At 35.8% G+C, this 21,200-nt stretch overlaps 2 protein-coding genes across 5 annotated transcripts in view; both read right to left on the bottom strand.

The window, feature by feature from the left end:
• Positions 1-539: 539 nt before the first annotated feature.
• LOC110378894 (uncharacterized) lies at positions 540-14,362 on the bottom strand. Of its 2 annotated transcripts, XM_021338321.3 has the most exons (9): positions 14,123-14,362; positions 12,066-12,731; positions 11,877-11,934; positions 11,324-11,445; positions 9,458-9,536; positions 8,743-8,872; positions 8,048-8,089; positions 6,406-6,550; positions 2,773-6,324 (listed from the first exon to the last, which is right to left on the bottom strand). In XM_021338321.3, the coding sequence occupies exons 1-9, from the start codon at positions 14,139-14,141 to the stop codon at positions 6,044-6,046; spliced, it is 1,542 nt and encodes a 513-aa protein (XP_021193996.3). In that variant the 5' UTR covers positions 14,142-14,362; the 3' UTR covers positions 2,773-6,043. The 2 variants fall into 2 exon arrangements, with proteins under 2 accessions (XP_021193997.3, XP_021193996.3); XM_021338322.3 differs by lacking the exon at positions 6,406-6,550 and having other exon boundaries at positions 540-2,793; positions 14,123-14,360.
• Positions 14,363-17,042: 2,680 nt separating this feature from the next.
• Positions 17,043-21,200, bottom strand: part of LOC110378893 (bestrophin-4) — a 51,395-nt gene continuing 47,237 nt past the window's right edge. For all 3 annotated transcript variants that reach the window (XM_021338318.3, XM_021338319.3, XM_021338320.3), the window contains 4 exons: positions 20,689-20,796; positions 18,903-19,133; positions 18,082-18,346; positions 17,043-17,857 (listed from right to left, as the gene is read on the bottom strand). In XM_021338318.3, the coding sequence (XP_021193993.1) occupies positions 17,295-17,857; positions 18,082-18,346; positions 18,903-19,133; positions 20,689-20,796 (1,167 nt within the window). In that variant the 3' untranslated portion in view covers positions 17,043-17,294. The remainder of the gene's footprint in view (positions 17,858-18,081; positions 18,347-18,902; positions 19,134-20,688; positions 20,797-21,200) is intronic.

Here is a 21,200-nt window from a genome sequence, read left to right as displayed (position 1 = left end):
ATACATGCAAGCTTAAAATAAAAATATTCGCTATGGCTGCAATAGCTATACAGAAACAATGTGCTTATTACTAGATTGAGCAAGAAATCGGAGTCAATCAAATTAGATGTAAAAATAATTATTTTGTATAAAATTATTAAAAACATAGTATAATACGTAATATAATTCATATTAATTAATCGATTGGATTAGAAATAGTATCCTTTCGCCAACTCGGATTTAATGCAAGCGAGGTTTTATTATAATATTCGCTATGGCTACAATGGCAGTACAGGTACAATGTGTTTATTACTTAATATAAAAATGTACGTCAATAAAACATACATTAAAACATGTTTCCATCACCAGCTCGAGTCTCTTATATAAAAGATTATAATTACAATATCAATATTCGCTATCGCTATATGGCACATCAGTTTTAACGACTAGGGAAAATAATTAATTCAGTCAACTTTCACTTCAACTTCAAAGTTGAAGTCACTTCAGCTTTGCAGACTTATTGCCCACATTGGCTGTGTCTATAATAATAAAATTATGAATACTGTTAAAACTGTTTATTACCATTATATCGTCATAGGATATCCTCTAATCACAAATACATCATAATAATATATGAATTCATTGATATTAATGTGACAATGTGGTAATGGTTAATTATTACACTATAAAAAATCGATTTTATATCGAAGTGAAATCGTCAATAATATATTGTTTTATTGCATAATACAGATACACACATACACAATACAACTACGCTACTAAATTGTACATGTCGTGTCAGAATACATAACAAAACTTTCTTATAAAAAAATCGTCGTTTATTTATTTTACTTTCTATGCCATACTCAGAATAAGAAAAACAAACAACTTTATAAAAATATTCTAGGCTTTCTCTTGAAAGCTAATAAACATGAAAAAGATAAATTTGCAAAGACACGTATTTTACTTACAAAGCTAACAATTTGCATTACAAAAATACTTATTAGAAACTAGCTTCTTCTAGCGGTTTCACCCGCACCCCGTGGAGGCTTCTACATAAACCCAGGTAGAAAGTGGTCTATAGCCTTCCTCGATAAATAGGCTCTCTAACACTGAAAGAATTTTTCAAATCGGACCGGTACTTCCTTAAATTAGAATCTACATCGTCATTGAATTTAAAACATCTTTTTAACACGCTTTACAGGTACATATGGTTTTTTGTTTCGTTGCTGTAATTTTATAGCCCAAGAGCCAGTGACTGCCAGACCTTCGTTATTTTATAAAGGCTGAAACTTGGTGAATTTAAAACTTAGTTTCTTTTTACAGTCGTATTCTCCCTTATATTAACGATTATATCAATAAAGACCACTTTTTATATGGCGGCAATCGTTGATTTCATACGGGAGAAAAGACAAAGGACATCATAGTCTGTTTAGAGGATTGGTCATATATTTTCTCCCGTAGGAAATAAAAAATTGCTGCCATAGAAAACGCGGTTTATATTGATGTCATTTTAAATGTAAACTAAAACATTACAGTTAAAAGATATAAGTTGGGATAGGTTAAGTTATTTTTAAATATCTTCTAAAGCAACCGTAAGTCTAACTACTAAGTAGTCTAGTGTTCATACTACTGTAAGGTAGATGCCCACACAAAGTTTCGGCCCTTACAAAATAACGAAGGGCTGGCAGTCGATGGCTCTCGATCTATTATATAAGTTTTATAAATGTAAGAAAATCTTCCAGCTAAACGCGAATAAAGCTGAATACGTATAAGTAGTGCTTAAAAGCTGGGTGCTGACCGACGGTAAGAGATGAAGACCCATGTGTTACACGGCGAGCATTCATGCAGTCGAAGTTAGTATTTATTTATTCTAATATTCATACCTCGAAGTCAGCGAGCGACGAGGCGTTTAACACATGTGCAATTGCTCGCTCGCTAACATGTCACAATATACCTCTTAACGTCGGTCAGTGCCCAGCTTTAGCGACAACGCATACTTTCAGTTGCTTTAAGGTTGTAACTGGCGAGACATTGTAATGAAGTTGTGAAAACAAAAGATTCGAGGTCAAAAACAATACAGCAAATTTTTACCGATCATTTCAATAACATATTTACAAATACATATAAAAAAGCTATCATAGTAAATAAAAAAAACACTAACTTAAACCCCCGGCCAGTAGGCGCACTCGCTCTGCATGAGTAATTGGTTCAAAGGTCAAAAACTGTTTTTAAATAAAATAATTCTAAATACTAGATACTGTAAAATTTTCAAACGGTTACGTCAAAAACGATCTGCCGCAAAGTGATAAATTATTGTATAGTCTGTATTAAAACTGCTGAGGTTATTAGAAAAATTCTTTCACTGTTGAGAAGCTACCCAAAGATCCTCATGTGACTATATTTTATCTGGGTGCGGGAAGAAGTTTTTATGGCATGAGTGAAACTGCAGAAAACACATTATAAGTACATTGAATAAAAAGGGTTATTGCGAAGCTTCATTATGATAGTATCTCATGCCATACCAATTGGAACGATGTACATTTTGTATTAAGTCTAAAAGATTTACTGCATCGATTTCTGAAACTGATAAAGTGGGACGTCTCTCGCCCTAAGTCGTCCAAATTCGCCTATATTAACTGTGTAACATGTTTGTTTTATCAAATATAATGAAGCTAGATGAAGTCAGGGTGATACTGTTGATGTTCAGACACCCCTTCCAATATATCACGAAGCATCAGGAGGCACCACGGACTCACCGCCCAGCAACATCTTCGCCAAGATAGAAGAGAAGTTGGTGTTGTTCAATATCGTCTGAAATGTAAAATTATATATCAGTGAAAGTTTTGTATTTCACGATTATTTTTATTTTATACTTTTTAGTCTTATTCAAACTTAATGTACGCCGCCATTTTGGATTTCGGTCACTTGCTTATTTTTATCGTATTCTTGACATCAAACCCTTTCATTCAATACCCATATCACGGGGGTGCATTTCAAATAGCCTGTCGGCCATCTTGGATGCCCGTCGTATTGCATTTAATACACGTGACTATTTTCATTGTATTCCTGACAACAAACCCTTTCATTTCATACCCATATCATGGTTGTGGTTCCAAACAGAAAGTCCGTCATCTTGGGGAGGCAGCCATATTGTATTTCTAATGACGTTTTTTAGTTAATCATGCATTGTCATCAGAACTCAGAACATGTTCAAAATTTCATCCTAATCAAAGACCGGGAAGTGGGTCAAATTAAGATTCCAAGGTTTTCTTACATAAACTGCTTGCTAATAAAAGCGTGTTCAAATAAAGGTTCTTTCCTGCTCTTTCCGCTCGGTCTTTAAACGTGCAACAAACAAAACCGCATACTACCATCGCGAGTGTTTGGCAATTGTTTGCTGTCGAAAATACGCCTATGCGAAAGCGCTTTTAATAATTCTTTTGCTAGAAAAGCGGGCAATCGGCGGGAAATCTTGGTTTTAAAGATTTTACGTGTGTTTCAATAGGTTTTAAAAACTGAAGTATGTTGCTAGCAACAAAAGGGCTAGCCAAGCATGCGTGAGAGTGTATTCTAAGTAGATTGGGCGTTACTGGGCTATCATCAGCCTGTCTTGAGATTGGTATCAAACGATTATAGCTAACTTTTACTATTGGCGTTATCCCTTGGGTCATTTAGGAAAAAGGATATTCACATATTTCTGCATCAGAAATGTATGAGCCAAGACATTCAATTACTCGCAGATTGTTTTGTTTACTACATTCTTACCTTTTATTCAGCTGTTCAGTTCAGTTTTATTACATGACTAGCTTTTGCCCGCGACTTCGTTAGCGTGGAATAGTGACTTCCGGCAGATTTTTGGAACTTGAGAAAGGACATAGGCTAGATTTTATTACAAAAAAAAAAAAACGGGACAGACAAATCGGTTCAGTAGTTTAGGCGTGACGAAAAGACAGACAGACAGAGTTACTTTCACATTTATAATATTAGTTAAAATTGTATAAATCATTTTTAAAATTTTCACTTTTACGAAATGGTCTCTACTGCTAATTATATAATTGATGGCATTGTAAACAGCCGTATTTATAGTAAACTAGCTTCCGCCAGCGGCTTCGCCCGCGTGGTGTGTTGATAAAAAGTATGTGTTAATCCAGGATATAACCTATCTACATACCAAATTTCAATCAAATCGGTCCAGCCGTTTTTGCGTGATTGAATAACAAACATACATCCATACATTCTCACAAACTTTCACATTTATAATATAAAAGTAGGATTCTTTAGTTAAGTCTTATTTTTAGGTTTTATTGGTTTAGAACATGGAAGGTTTGGATACCATCGACGCGATTTTTGCTACTGTAGACGATGTAGATAACTTATTTGAGAAGTTAGAAGTTACTGTGCTTATTCATATCATTTATAGTAGGCTTACAGCTTAGAAGTTACAAAGTGTATTTTCGTGATTTGGATCCATTTTATGACTATTCGGATGATTGCTTCAAAAGGAGATTTCGTTTTTCCAAAAGTGTTGTCCTTCATGTAATTTTTCTGAAAATTGCCCAGCTTCTACGATCAGACACATATAAAAGGCTTCCCATAACTTCAGTGTCAATTGCTTACTGCTTTACTTTTTTATGCCACTGGTAGCTTTCAACTGCAGTATCTGGACCCGGGCACATCATGAATATCTCACATCGACTGTGTGCAATATCGTAAAAAAATGGCACGTTAAACTGTAGGTCCCGGCTGTCATTGAGCATCCTTGGCAGTCGTTACGGGTAGTCAGAAGCCAGTAAGTCCGACACCAGTCTAACACAGGGGTATTGGGTTGCCCGGGTAACTGGGTTGACGGGGTCAGATAGGGCAGTCGCTCCTTGTAAAGCACTGGTACTCAGCTACATCCGGTTAGACTGGAAGCCGATCCCAACATAGTTTGGGAAAAAGGCTCGGAGGATGAATAACATTTTATTTATTAAAAAACCGGCCAAGTGGGAGTCAGGCCCGCGCAAGAAGGGTCCCGTACCATTGTTTAGAAAATTAGCAAAAAAATCACGTTTGTTGTATGGGAGCCCCCCAAAATATTTTTTTTTATTTATTTCTAGTTTTCAGTATATTTTGTTATAGCGGCAACAGAAATACATCATCTGTGAAAATTTCAACTCTCTAACTATCACGGTTCATGAGATACAGCCTGGTGACAGACGGACGGACGGACGGACGGACAGAGGAGAGAATACAAAAGGGTCCCGTTTTACCTTTTGGATACGGAACCCTAAAATGAAACAACTTTTTCTAAGACAACATCGAAATTGGTTGCAGGCTTTATTGGGGTAAAATGCGAATAAAATACAATGTCATACACTACGTACTAACGTACAGTCTACACTACTTAACACACAGTGGTTTATCACTGGACACCGAAATCTTAAGGAAAATGATTGATTATGTTCGTTATGTATCATATGTATATCTATTATTATTATATTATAATAATTATAGTAATAAAAGAAACCTCCAGCTTCAATATATTCAAGAATAAATAAAAATAAAAAAACTTTATCCAAAAATGTTATTACAGTATAAAAGAGATTTTCGAGGACAGAAAGAACTGAACAGTAAGATAGTGTGCAATATAAAACAATTTAATTATGATATGTTAAAGTAAATAGTATAAATATAATGATAATACAATAATAAATGTATATATGAATATAATAATAAATATATAACCCAAGGTTAACTAGTTAATTAGTAACCTAAGATTAATTAGTTAGTAAGTCATAGTATATTAAAATTGTGCTAACAGGGTATCATGTATGTACCACTATATTCTACAACACCTATGTAACACTCAGGATCGCAATAAATGTTTGAAGTTTAGTATATGTATTATGTACTTTGATTATACTTTCTGCACATTACAATACGTAAATTCTCCATGATCCAACTCGATCATTTTCCCGCTAAGAACAACGTCAACAACTTTCCAAAAACAAGATGGCGAAAAAATTTGTGAACCAAGTTTAACCGTATCTGCAGTTTTTTTTTCAAATGATTCTTTTAATTAGAATTTCTCCAATTTAATACATTTTATTTTCCTTTTCATTTCAAATAATTTCCGTTGATACTCCTTCTCTAACCTTTTCTTCTCCAGTTTTTCCTTATGAAGTTTTTTCAAAAATGTATATTCTTCGGCTACTATTTTGTCCATCAATGAATCGATAAACGATCTAGTAGTTCCATTACTCCTTTTAGTAGGAGTTTTAAACTCTTCTTTCTTTACCACTTGAGTCGTTGAAGTAGTTGGTTCGGCTGATTTATTACCGCCTGAAATGATTGCACTACCTGAAAAAAAAAAAAAAAATCATAGAATGGCCATATGTTACTAGTAGCAATAATCAAGCATTACTATATAATATCTCTTACCGTCAATATTGCTATCGATATCCATAGCAAAGTTAGTTAGGATATTTGGATCTGTATCCATAACATCGTCCCCTGTTAAATAGCGTATATACTCCATTATTTTGGCTACAAATCTTTTTGTCTTTATTGATTGTTTGGTAGATGCCTGAAACAACAATACAATGAAATTAAATGATTAACAGCCTAATACAAAACACCAAGGCCGAAGCAATGAAACTACATTTGTAAATGATAAAAATATAAAATGATGTAAATAAAAATAAAACACAACATATTTACCTTTTTAGTAACAACTAGCTTTTGCCCGCGACTTCGTTCGCGTGGAATAGTGGCATCCGGCAGATTTTTGGTTTAAACTATAGATGGCGCTGTATGTCCGGAATAAATTGTATTTTTTTTTTGTAATAAAAACTATCCTATGTCCTTCTCCTGGCTCTAAACTACCTCCCTGGCAATTTTCAGCTAAATCGGTTCAGCCGTTCTTGAGTTATAAGTGGAGTAACTAACACGACTTTCTTTTATATATATATAGATAAAGGATTCAATAAACTCCCGTGCTACTTGTTCCTATGACTGCTTCTTGCTAAGAGCACTTGGAGCGTTTTTTTGCCAGATAGCATATACTCAAAAATAAATCTTTTTCTAAGCTGGAGCGGTTTTTTCCTATCTTCGTCATTCATATTTTTAAATTTAATCGATTCATTATCTGCCTAAATACAAAACCCGAGTTGACAAGTCGTGCTATTCGAACACTCTGACTCATAGATCGTCAGAGGTCTGCAGAGTTACTCAAGTGCCAAGGTGGGATAAAAATCAGTGATTACTAAAGGAACTCCAGATTTTTCAAAATGTCAAAATCTGATATACGGGGTGTGATCGGCACTGCAAACTTAAAATTGGTTTTGCCGTAGCCCAAAATAAATGTGGGTACAATATATATAACAGTTTATTTTATTTAATTTTTACTTATTTTATAACAGTTAAGAAAAAAAGACGACTCTTATAATTGCCATCAATTATTAGTACCATTTCGAAAAAGTGAAAATTATCAAATAGCATAGTCTTTCAAAAGTGATTTAATTTAATATTGATCATTTATTAAAATTGCATTATCAATTTTCTGAAAATCAGGCTTTCAAAACGCCGACGAACTTTCTACTAGGAATTAGTCCAGAACAAGGTTCAACCAGTTTCTTAGAAATTATCCAAAATTCAAATTTAGAATACACTCTCAGGCATGCAAAGGATTTAATTTGCAAACCTTTTGAAACATACGTAAAGTCCTTAAAACCAAGATTTCGCATAGGTGTGTCATTTTTTTCTTATTACCATCTAAGCTTCGCAATATAATGTCTCTTTGACGCTCGAGCCAATCCCGATTTATCATCCTGGCCTCCCACTACCATTATGCTAGTAACATACTTCAATCATTAAAACCTTTTGAAACATTGGTAAAGTCCTTAAAATCAAGATTTCGCATGGGCACCCGCTTTTTTGCAAAAGATGTATAATTGCATAATTTTTTATTTGTAAAAAAACTCAGTTTAACTTAAAAATACATATATATTAATTAAAAAAAAAAAAACTCTAAAAGCCTCTACAGCCAGCAAAACTACAATTAGATAATGTTGTATTATCTTACCTTTTCTTTGTTGGGCGGAGAGGTTGGTACTTTGTCATCCTTCTGAAACAAAAAAGTAACGATTCACTATTCATGTCGCTGTCACATGTTTTTTTAGGTTTGTTCCCACTGGTTCTACTGCTCAGTTCTACGGTAGAACTAATGGCAAGGTGAGTATTTTATTTGAAACTAAATGTCCGAACTTTTTAAAGCGTATTTTTTTATCAGTGGTTTAGAAGCGAAAGCGTAACAGACAGACAGTTACTTTCGCATTAATCCTACTAACATTATAAATGTGAAAGTTTGTTATTCTTTCACGCAAATACGGCTCTAGCCGACTTGGTATGTAGATAAGTGATACTCTGGATTAACACATAGGCTACTTTTTTTGAATTTGGAATTAAATTAATTCTTTGTTTGTTTTTACACAAAAGTAATGTTTAAAATATTTTTCAAAGTTTTAATGTATCCAAAGGTGTCATTGCCACTCATTTTGTGTTTTGTATAAACTTGCTGTATTATTAATTTTTGTTACAATTTGTTTTCGCTGACCGTAAACTTGTGTAAAAAGCATTATTGCTTTTGTATTGTATTGTTGAATAAATAACCACAAATTGGGCTCACGGTGTTAACTTTAGAGTAATTTTTACAATTATGAATGAGATTTTATATTAACTATGTAAAGATCTAATTACCCAAATAAATAAAAAACTTACCGCTTGTTTGAGTACCGCGGCAATGACGACGGCGAGCTTCGCCTTCCTTCTGGAGGCTCTGGCAAGATTCGCCTTGAGCTCTTCATTCGCGCGTATCAACTTTTCTATTTTCGTCTTAGTGAACTGCAACCTGTCGGATTATTCAGTGTTAAAACTTTTCCTCACATATCAACTATCATTTATGTGAAAAAAGCCAGTGCCAATATTTAATACATAATAAAATAAATTGCTTTATCTTTTGCGGTTATTATTAAATTTAATTTCGCCTTTTTTTGAAGAGTCGATGTCTTACACAGAACATTCAAGTTATATAAATATTTTGACTAAATAAACGCAACCTTATTCTAAAATCGGAAATTTATATTTAAAAGCAGTTCAACTAGGACTTGATCAACTCATCAATATAATAATACATTCCATTCATGCTTTAATCTAGTAAAAACGAAAATCAACTGGCCAGCTGTTCGAAACCCGCGGTAAAGTCAAATTGTAATTTAACAGCTACAGACACGTTGTGCATAGATCATTTCTCGCATTATATTTACACAGTTCGTATCAACACAAAGATAAAGCATAATATCATAATGAGCACATAGTCCGCGCATGCGGCGATGTTAATGAATAAAAACCAGTAGTGTTCAAATGTTTAGTCTTCACACAAAATGGCATTACCCCGTGTTCTGAACAGCTGCAGCTAAGAGATGCAAAATGATACCTGAATTCATTACTATCACAATTTTTGCATTTCTTTGCAAGCGGTTCACCGGAGAGGAGGTCGCGCGGCGAGCTGCCGACTGCAGACAAAAGCAACACATCATTACAATCGCGGCGCGTGCAGCGTCACATACTTTTTGTTATTAATAAATTAACTTATACTCATATAAATAAGTATTATTCTCTGTAACTTATTGTAAATGTTGTGCATACCTGTAAGTGACATATTAACACTTTAAACACATACGTATGAAACTAAGCAACTATACTTGTTATCTACATATTATTATGTTGTTGGTTTGGCTGAATAAATAAATAAATACTGATTCATAGACTCGCATTGCACCCAATAAGGGTCTTTTGACATTGCTTCCGATTTACTTGATAAAGATATAGTGTTCAATTACTATGTGAAAATTCATGTGCAACTATAGAACCTTTAAATGTGTGCGAAATTAGACAAAAGGTATTTTTAATGTTAGTTTCATTTGCGATTTTCAAGTCACTTAACAGTCGCTTTTGGTAATGTCTAGGCATACTAGGACAGCATTTAATTATTAGTTAAAGTTTAATCTTGAATTTGTACTTAATTAGTAGGTAGCGCAAGTGTTACCCTAAATATGTATTTCATCAAAGCATTTGCAAAGAGTAGGTACATATAACCCTAAACAGTTGCATTACAAAACACTTGCATACACAATAAATATGCACAAAATATAAACTTGAAATCACTTGACATGTTTTGGTTGATGATATATTGTTGATTATGCAAAGCATATTTATGTTTTCACATATTTACGTCATGTTATGAACAATTGCAATATTTTATTTGAAGTCAGTCGGCAGTGCAATGCATAGATTGAATTTTAGATGGTGTTCATAAAATTCCGTTGGTTTTAAGAATATAATTTGCTTAACATAAACATAAATGTGTTAAGAATTTATTTTATAATAGCAATTAAAATTATAAATGGCAACATTAAAACACAATTTGTAATTTAAAGAATGGTTATTTTGGTGCCTACTGCTGCCTACTAGGACCTAGCTAGCTCGTTAATGACACTCACACGATTTTGTTTTTAAAAAATATATTAATACTAATTAATAGTTTCGAAGTCGTTGAAAAGAATGTGAATATTTAAATTACTAATTTTATTGTAAAAAAAAATTGTCTTAGTCACATTGAGAATCGTTTTATTGAGGTACTGGGAACAACCCTTTGTAACGCAACTATAGGCAGTCCCGTCCCCCACACACCTGCGCGGACCATGAGAGTGTTCTTAACAAGTCGCCAGGCCTTAGGTACTTTTACAACGCATGACAATCTAATAAGTTGCTAAAATATCAGAATAAATGCAAATCACTTAATCTATTGAGTTCTAAAAGATGTTTTATCATTTCAAATCATATTTTCTGTAATTAGTGGGGTCACCTCAACAATTCTTTAAAGAGTTACCATAATGTATTATATTTAAGACTAATATTTTTCAGAACTAAATCTTACGAGTCAGTGGGAAAACTAGACGAAAATCAGACAGACCGATGGACTTTCTAGAAGAGTGTATTATAATTTTTTTTTATAGATTGGTCCTTGGCAGTGGGAGTTGATAAAGAATGGCAAAAATTTGCTATACATATCTAAACAATCAAATTAAGTTTCCGTCAAAGTAAACAACGAAGTTAGGACCCTTTCTAGGACTAGCTTACCACTCCAACTCATGAAATAATAATTTTTGGATAGTGTACACATAGTTATAGTTTATTGGACCGCATATCAAATTGTCATGCGTTGAGTGCGATTTAGAAATAGAACCTGTCACATTCGCTCCAGATGAGGAATAAAAATAAAATTGGCTTGTAGGTTTACCTTCAGTGTCGATCACCCACTCGCGTTTTGGAGAAGTGCTGTTTGGTGATCTAAACATGTTCAGGTCTGCTCGTTCTATGTTGGGATCTGTTGGGTTAAAGGCTACCACCGCAGGTGTGACACTGAAATATAAATAATGCATTTATTGACTTGATAACAATTGAAATAATTACATATATATTTTATTCATTTTTGAAGCAACAATATCATAGAATTATACGTATAAGCATTTCGCAATGGCAGAAATAAGTTCAATTCACAGCTGAATATTATAAAAACCACCCTCTGCAAAGTCGATTTCGAAAATGTGAAATAATGGCAAAGGTATGAAATATTCCGCTTAGTCTCAACTTTTTTCTATGTACTCTAGACAGAAAAGAATTTGCACCAAATAATGATGACAGTTAATTCAAATTCGGATAAATTAGTTTGAAAAAGCTAATGAAAATTGTATCATAGCACAGGCACGCTTGAGACACAATTGATTTCTTATTGTCTTATAATAACCGGCATGACAGCAGTTAATCAATGACTCATGATAATATAGACTTACCATGGTATTGCAGGCGGTGGCGGAGCATTAGGGAAAAGTGGCAGGTTCGCAGGGGGTTCTGAAAATTGTATTTTGTTTGTTAATTGTGTATATATTTATGTAACAGCTAATAATATTTTTGCACTGCCTTGTAAAACAATTGATGGTAAAATAAACTTTCTAGGTGTAAAACTAAATTAGAAGTATTACCTTCAGGCTGAGGAGGCGGAGGAGGTGGTTGTGCAACAGCTCCCTCTTTTAGATGGGCTAGTGTATGTGGTGGTAAGTATCCCGTCCTAAAGAAATTTTCCTTCTCGAACACAGTGGCATGAACAAATTTACATTTGGGGTAAGCACACACTGAGTTCTGGAAGTTTTTGCAGAATGTGTACACCCCTGGCAGCTGAGACAGAATCATTTCATGGACAAATTTGCAGGCTGCACCTTTTTTACAATTGCCTCTTGCAAAATTCCTGCACATGTCTACATTTGGTTTTTCTGATGCCTCTGACTGGTCCGTTTTGATGTTAATTGTTTTGAGCTCTTCAGTGTGATTGTACTCTGATGGAGGTTCATTTTGTTTATAATCATCATCTTCAATCTCCTGCTTCAAGTTTACTAGCAGAGGAGGAGTATCAGGTGGGGGTGGGTTAGGCGGTAAAGGTGGTTGCACCAGTGCACTCTGCACTGGTGTATTGACTTTCTCTTGTGCATCATGTCCAGATGCAGACTTTTCTAAGGCTACTTCCCTCTGGCTCTCTCTGGCTTTTACCATTTCTTCAAATTTTGATTTTAAATATTTTTTCATGTGTTTGAAGTTGGGCGAAGGCCTAAAGTTAATATTATCTTCATCACTCCTAGATTTGGCTTGACTGTCTGAAATATGTTAAACAAAAACAATGTAACACATGATATGTCTTATTCTTCGGTTGAATGGCATAATGCCACAGGTAACAATAAAGGCAAGACCGCACTTAGCGACACTGCGCGACGCGACACTTAACGACAAAATATTCTTTGTAAGAAATTGTATGAGGTATAACGCACTATGCAGCAGCGGAAATACGCGACGCGACACTGAGCGCCAAAGTTGGGCAACTGACCAAAAGTGTCGCAACCTGTCGCGTCGCGTAGTTCCGCTGCCGTTAGGTGCAATATAGCAAGCGACGCGACACTTCACTTTTTTCAAGTTTTGTTTTAAACGAGAAGTCGTGTTTGAAATGGCTTTCGACGAAGAGAAATTAATTATGTTAGTCAGTCAGTATCCTGAGATATATGATCATCAAAATGAACATTATATGAATTCAAGCGAGTGACAGCCAAGCGAGTGACAGACAAAATTTGCTGCAAACTGTCGCAGCACTGCAGTTCAAGTGCGGTATACCTATAGCGTCGTTACGTGTCGCATCGCTCCACTGCCGCAGAGTGTCGCTTAAGTGCGGTCCTACCTTAATATTTAATATTGTCTTCCAGCTGAGGTTTTACCCGTGTCCCGAGATAACTGCTTTCCATACTTAGCCGTATATTAATAAAAACTATCCTATATCCTTTTCCTGGGTCTAAGCTACCTTCCCTTTTAAAAGGCTGAATGCCAAAATTGGGTCAGTGGGTCGTCTTAGGGGCGTTGGCTTGTCTCGAACAATTTTTTGGCCAAATCTGTAGTTTTTGACGACGAAAAAAATATATATTAATCTTGAACATATTTCTGAGAACCCTGTTAACTTCAAAACACGTTTTCGAAAAGTTTTCTTGATACGAAAAAATTTTGATTACTCAACTCATTTTAAAGCTATTCATATATGTATGTTATGAACGTCGCGTCAACCGGCTTCTCTCTTTAGTATAAAGATAGTGTTTTGGGTGCATTCAGCCTCTTAATAATTCTGAGCTTAATCCATCGAGCCGTTTGGGCGTGACAAATGGATATGTGGATTCATTTTTATATACCTACCTCCAAATAAGATGGGACCATTGTCGTTTTATAGTATGCGTACAATTCTAAGCATCTGATATCTATTATATTAATCATTCAAACATTAAAGTTGACAGTAAGAAACATTAGCGCGTGGTGTTTTTTTCAAAAGAACACATCAATGATACCTACTGCGTCATCTGTTTTATCTTGTTCCATTTCATAATTCAACGAATAACTGTCCAAATCAAATACGTAATAACACTACTGTAAGTAATACGAAGGAAACAAAAAAGACAGAAGTACGTAATTAACTAACACAAATTATGTTAAATTTTAGAAAGTTAGTACTTACCCTCGTCTGCACTCTGCATTTCCGCAGGTCCTTATTTAAATGGGGGATTCAATATTCAACTTTTTTAGACACTGATCTACACTCACTATTGAATTTTAAAAACGATGCAATAATTTAAAAAACGTTAGCATTAGACCCCTACATTTAAACATGGAACAAGTTAATATGGCGACGACCTGCAGATCGAATACAACAAAATGGTCGGTCGATCGATGCCACTTGTCTGTCAATGTCATGCCGTGAGGCTTACCATAGATTATACAATTGGGGTTGACAGCTTTAATTCCACTTAGGGAGTTTTGGCCATTTTGGCACTGCTGCAATAATAATATATATTATGTGGTTAGGTAACTACGTGAATAATGAATAGAAAAGTACAAATAGTACCCGAAAAAGTTATAGATGGCGTTGTACCTACTTCGTAACTGTACCTTTGCCAAGTAAAAAAACCATTGCGCCGAGCCCCAAGAAATTCAGATTTTTCGACAAAATTGTTTTTAGAATCTCTCGGGAGAGAAGGTTTAAAGGATACGAAGTTCGCGGAATCAGCTAGTTCTACTTATATCCTACTTTATTATATTATTAAATGTGAAAGTTTGTGAGAATGTATGGATGTATGTTTGTTATTCAATCACGCAAAAACGGCTTGACCGATTTGATGGAAATTTGGTATGTAGATAGGTGATATCCTGGATTAACACATAGGTTACTTTTTATCAACACACCACGCGGGCGAAGCCGCTGGCGAAAGCTAGTTTTAAATAAAAATGCTGTGGAGGAGTTTGGGAATCATTTTTTCGCGTTTCATGGTACGTTCTAGTGATGTAAAATGAAAAAAAACGATTTGTATTTTTTCACTTTATTGAAAAAAAAAAAACATGAAAAAAAACTTTGCATCGTTGTTTTTTTTCTAGCCTATGTTTTAGTTCAATTTTCAATATTTCCCTTGTGTTGAGTTAATATCAAAGAATGTTGCCAATATTTTTATGAAATTTTGGTACTGTTTTATTAGAAAAGTACAGTAAATTCAAGAATAAACCTTTAAATTATGTAATCTTAAGTATTAATCTTTAACGGTAAATGCCCTATCAATTTTAGAGTCATTATACTCTTGAAAAAAAACAAGACCCAGAAAAAAAACTATTTTTTATCAGGTTTTTTTCACATTAGAAAAAAAACGTTTTTTTTGCAACACTAGTACGTTCACACGCGCGCGTTCAAATCGACATTCAACGGGCACAGTCACGTTCACGAGCGTGTAAACGGTACGCCCGAGCCCGTGAACGCGCCCGTGCCCGTGAATGCCGCGAATCGGTCGAGTGTCGGTGTGAACAGCTTGAATGTACGCCTGCCCGCGACGGGCTGCACGCCGCGCAGCCCGCCAGGCAAATATTTCTCAGAGCAGTTTCGATTTCTGTATCGGACATCTTCACATTGGCCCATTAGGACAGAACTAGTTTATTGGCCAACGTGTGTACGCCTCACCGAGTTTGCAGTCCAACGTTGGAACGAGCGTTGGTACCAACGTGTGGAGCCGGCCCTACAATGACCTGGTGTCATCAGAAGCGCCTCATTTGATAAATCATTTTTTACTATGGCGACGTACTCCGAATGGGGCTTAGGAACTATAAGACATTTCATTCCATACATTATATAATCGAATCCCTTCGGGTTTTTCACCGACTTCCTAGATTTGGGTAGACAATGCTGATTATTTTTTTACATAACAAGAGATTAAGAATGGTGTTATACAAGTCTAATCGAGATCTGACCTGAGGCCCGATTCTCCTAATTTTACTTAAGCGTCATACGATTCACGTTCGACTCGATTCGACTGAGATCCAATCCCGACTCGATTACGATTGAATCGTATGTGGCATTCCGCTATTTTTTCTTTGAAATAAACGTTTTTATCCTTTTCTGTCATTCAATAATGAATCATTTTGTCTGCAAATGATTTACGATTGCAAAATGATTGTACAGCGAAGTACCGTATAGACCAAAATCACCAAAATAGCAGACCAATCGCACACCAATCAAATGTCAATCGAATACGATTGGTCTTTTATTAGTAGCAGAATGCCCGATATGGTTAAAACTGCTATTCCGATCATATTGCGATTAGATTTCTATTAAATTTTGACATTATTAACTTAGGAGAATCGGGCCCCAGCAGTTTTTGAGTTTATTTGACTTTTGATTTCTTCAATAATTCTATTAAGCTCAACCGGTATAAAATAAACTTGTTGACCTGCAAATTGATGACTAGAAATTATGAGATGCTTTTCATTGTTATTTAATTTTATTGCAATTTTACGCATAATATGGACTTTTATTTGCGAAATGCTTCGGCATGTCAGCTGACGGAGACGCGGCCTATATTATTTTTTTAAAGTTATACTATTTTTTACTATTTGTTCACCACTTGCCCATCCTTTATCAAATTATATTGGGGTTAGCTTCCAGCTGCCCAACAGGGTGCCGCTTAACCATTCAGCTATTCCTGAACCATGTGTTCTTTTTTAGATGTAACGTTAAATAATTAATGTCAATATTTATGATTTTGACTCGAAAAGAGAAGATGACCTTCTCTTTTCAAGTTTTTTTTTATGGATTTATACTTTTCTGAGTTCACATAATATATGGTTTAGTTTAAAATATTTTATTTATTTACAATAAGTCGGAATCGGCTTAGTCTTGAGTAATTGTTTTATACACCTACTAAACCTAACTTAACGTTACGTTAATTGTGGATACTAAAATGTTGAATATATCTTAAACATTTGGAGTATGCCGAGTATGTCGTAGTAAAAATGATCTAGATGTAATATTTGTAATATTTTGGAATAGACCATAAAAAGATAATTGCTTATGGTACAGGCGGGAAGTTTATTTGCGTTTGGATAAATAAAAGACTTAATAAAATGAAAAACTATAATAAAAAATTATACAATTCAATCCCTGTCTGTGCATTAAATTCAATTTATACTCCGATAACAATGCAAATCGACTTATATAATAATATACATTTAACTGCAATGAGTTCCTAAATACGTGGAATACTTAGGATCATTATCAGACGAAATTGGTATTCGACTCATAAAACTATCGATCACAATTTCATAAGCACCACGCGATGGACGGATATATACCTATGGACGGAGCCATATCATTACACGTAGACTTCTCCTCTTTTGGAACTACTGCGTTTTCGAGTGAACTCAGGCGGTGTACCCGTGCTCGCATTGCTGTGCTCGCTGTCGCGGTCTGATGGAGGTAGTTCCGTTACTGTGGCTCGTGGAGCATGCGGCGAGGATCCTGATCCATCAGAAGCGCCTCGATCGGGGCGCGGGCTCGACGGCGTGGAACTGACTAAACTCGTGAGCTGTGAAACTCCTAGAGTTACCGGGGCCGCAGCTATCATCGGTGGCATACCGCCTGCAGACAACGACGGCGAAAGCACAGCTTGAGCCAGCGCCGTCGTTCCCGGCTGCCCGGCGTGCAGTGTGTTGTTAACTGATCCGCTGTCCAGTTCCTGGATGGGAGACAGAACAAGGGCACCCAGTACGGGCACCTCATTTTGGTAGCCTTGGTGTGCCATAATAACGCCCATATTTTGCATGCCCATAGCAATTCGGTTTTCGCGATCCATAACCTCCTTTGTTACATCCGGTGTTGGTATGCGAGGTCTATTACGAAGTGTGATTGGAACAGCAGATCCGTTGCTTTTTGATCCTAGAAAAAAAAATACGTCTCTTAAACTCTTTTTTTAAGCGTTTTCTACTTTTTCATGTATGTGTACGGGTGTACAAGGAAAACCGAGCAAAATCTTTTGAGAGGCATCGGGAAACATTAAATTACAGTTTTTTTCTATCTAAGCAAAGATAGCTTCGCTACTACTAAGTTATTCTTCGAGAAAAAAACTACGGTCAATTGTTGTAAAATGCTATAGTAATTACCATGTCTGGAACTCGGTCTGTGCTGGCCGCGGCCAGATTTACGGCCCACCAGTCGTTCGTACAATGACATCTTGTGATGGGGCGGGGGCGGCATCACAGGCTGACCGGCTTCGGGGCTTGAATAAACAACCGAGTTATGCCTATTCCGTCCGAAGAGCCCGCCTGAAGAGTATGCCGTCGATGCCGATCTTACTGACCCCATTCTCGATATTTGTCTCTGGAACCAGTTTTTCCTTCTTTCTACTAGTGGTGTGTCTACGCTTTCCTATAAACGGAAAAAAATAACATCAATACGTTATACATATATGCGACAATATGATTGTCTTTTGTATCGTGTTGCCGAGGTATGAATAAGGATGACTGAGAGTCGATTGCTCAGTGCTTTATGTAAAATATTAGTTGTTACACGCAGTTTCACCAGGGTCTTGAGGGATTTAATTCATGTATTTTATGCTATTCTGGTACATGTTGAACAATAGTATCTTCAGTCGGTTATTGGTATGTTCACTAAAGTTATGCTAGTACTTGGTGAGCAATTGCGTTGATACTCGGTATTTGTATACTTTATGTAAGTTATGTCTCTGGTACTTTGTGAAAAATGCTTTGAATGAAATTATTTTTTGTATTATATTGCTGTCTACACTGGACTTATCGAACTGGTTTTTACTTGAAATTTCAAGAATTCTTCATGCATTCTTTATTAGTCCCCGAACATAGTTGGGGAAAGGCTCGGAAGATGAGATGATGAATTATGCATTCTTTATTGCTTGTATTATGATGATGGTAGATGGTAGGTCAGTGATCAGAGATTAATGACTTACATAGTCAGCGTAAGTCTCGTCGTGACTTTTCCTAGGTGACTGAACGTTGGCGTAGACTGCATCTTCAGCCTTTACTTTGTAGTGATCGGCGGAGCAGGGCGGTTCATGTCTCCGGTAATGTTCTGACGCCACTGTGTACGGCAAGTCTTTGGGAACCACTTCCTCCCAGTATTGGTCTTTCAGGAGTTCCGGGTGCTCTTCGTGCATTTCGTCAACTATCATATAGGCAGCCTGTAACATTAAACAAATTTGTATTATATAGCCATTTATGTATAACTTTGAAGAAGAATGGATAATACACACAAAATAATACATGTGTATAGTGTCGGGCCACGCTCAGTAACAAGAAAATAAATGCCTCACAACGTCTAATAGAAACCATACTGTATGTTGTAATTCATATTTAGAATTATTATTCAATTCACTGTCCTTACGGACTAAAGTGAATTTTGACATAGAGTATATCGCTACTTGTTAACCGACTTCAAAAAGGAGGAGGTTCTCAATTCTATTTTTATTTTTTGAATGTTTGTTACGTGATTACTCCGCCATTTTTTAATTGATTTTGATGATTTTTTTTTGTTTGAAGTGTATACTTCCGAGGTGGTCCCATAGTCTATAGTCTCATAGTCCACATAGTGCATAAGGTACCCTAAGAAATCGAGGGCAACTTTCGAAAGTTGTAGCCATACATACATACATAGGGTAAACTTGACACTCAGGTGTATGCCTGATAGCTGTATTCAACAGGGAAGGTTTGGAGCTGACCTAATGACCAGGGGAGGGGAGGGGGAGAAAAGGGGAACTCGACAACTGAATATGTTAACTACTTTTTAACTTCCTCGTTGGCTTAGCTGCTGTTGCAAGCGCGGCTGCTGACCACGAGGTCTCGGGATCGATTCCCGAAATTACTTTGTGGGTTTAGAAACTTTCAAAAAGTGGCCCGGAACGAGTTGAGCCTCCAGAAAAAATAAGTACACGTGATATATTACTTTACCCCCCCTTCCCCCTACCCCTTTTGATATTTCGTGATTTTTTTAACCCCTCCACCGCCCTTTCGAACCTCACATGATTAATGGACAGCCCCATAGCTGTCGAACTGTAATAGACAACGCCAACGTTAACAGGACTGTCTAGTATTTAAGTGACAACACATTCATCAGCTGTGATTGTGACCCGGTTTTATGAAGTTGTTTTTCAATATGGCGGACATTAAGATATTGAACTTAAACCCCGATGTAGGTCGCGTATTACATCATTTAATAAATGGATTCTGACAAAAGGCAGCATCGTTTAATAACTGAACCGGGCCCATAACTTATTATCTATTAGCCACTAACCCAGTATTTTTTTTTAATGTAACGCTTTAACAATTATCGAAGTTTACTTTGCCCACCTAAATATTTGCACTCATATAGATATTCAGGCTCCTCAACGATAAGTATTTATTCATTAAAAACATTTCGAAGTAAAAATTACGTTTAATTATCCTTAGCGCCAAGTTGTCTGGCCTCGCGAGCAGCAAGGTAAAAACGTTCGTTGCGACTATCAACCTTCGCAGGTGGAAGATATTCGCGAGATCGTTAACCCTTTCATATAATAGAAGGTAGGTATGTACCTTACCTAAGCTTACTAACCTACGCTACATAAATCGCTTAATATAAATATCCACCTGACTTGGAACAGTACCTTCACTAATATACACATATCTGTTACCAGAAAGAACTTTATTATTATTCAGGGCGACTTTTGAACAGGCTCTTAAATTATATAGAATATTACGTACCTTAATGTGTCTGTCTATGAGCCAGTTTAATTCAATGTCGTCATCGTCCTCGCCGAAAGGATTAATTAGCACCTCGGCCACTTTCAACCAGCCGACGTAGAAGCAGAACTTGAAAATATAATAAATCCATTTTTGGTAATGAAGTCATTGAACTGCGCCCAAAATAGAACGGGTTGCTACTTTGAACTGCCGATGGTTAGGTATGAGATGTAATACTGATACATATCATATTATTGAATAAGGAAACCAGGTGTAATTATATACATTTAAGAAGCATTCAAATTCTCTATGCGTGAAAATCTGGGATACTTATTCATTTTTGCACAAAATAATCTAAGTACAGTACGGCCATTGTTGTGACAATATTATCTAAGAGCATGAATTGTAGAAGAATAAATCTTATATCGCATATTATGGAAGTATAGGAGAAGGTGATAGAGAAAAGAGTGCGAGAAGAAAGTGAGATTACTTAAAATCAATCTGGGTTTGTCAGGTCGAGGGAACATGGACGC

Source organism: Helicoverpa armigera, chromosome 1 (genome assembly GCF_030705265.1).
Source record: "Helicoverpa armigera isolate CAAS_96S chromosome 1, ASM3070526v1, whole genome shotgun sequence".
Classification (NCBI taxonomy): Eukaryota; Metazoa; Arthropoda; class Insecta; order Lepidoptera; family Noctuidae; genus Helicoverpa; species Helicoverpa armigera.
This window is presented reverse-complemented; position numbering and strand designations above follow the sequence as displayed.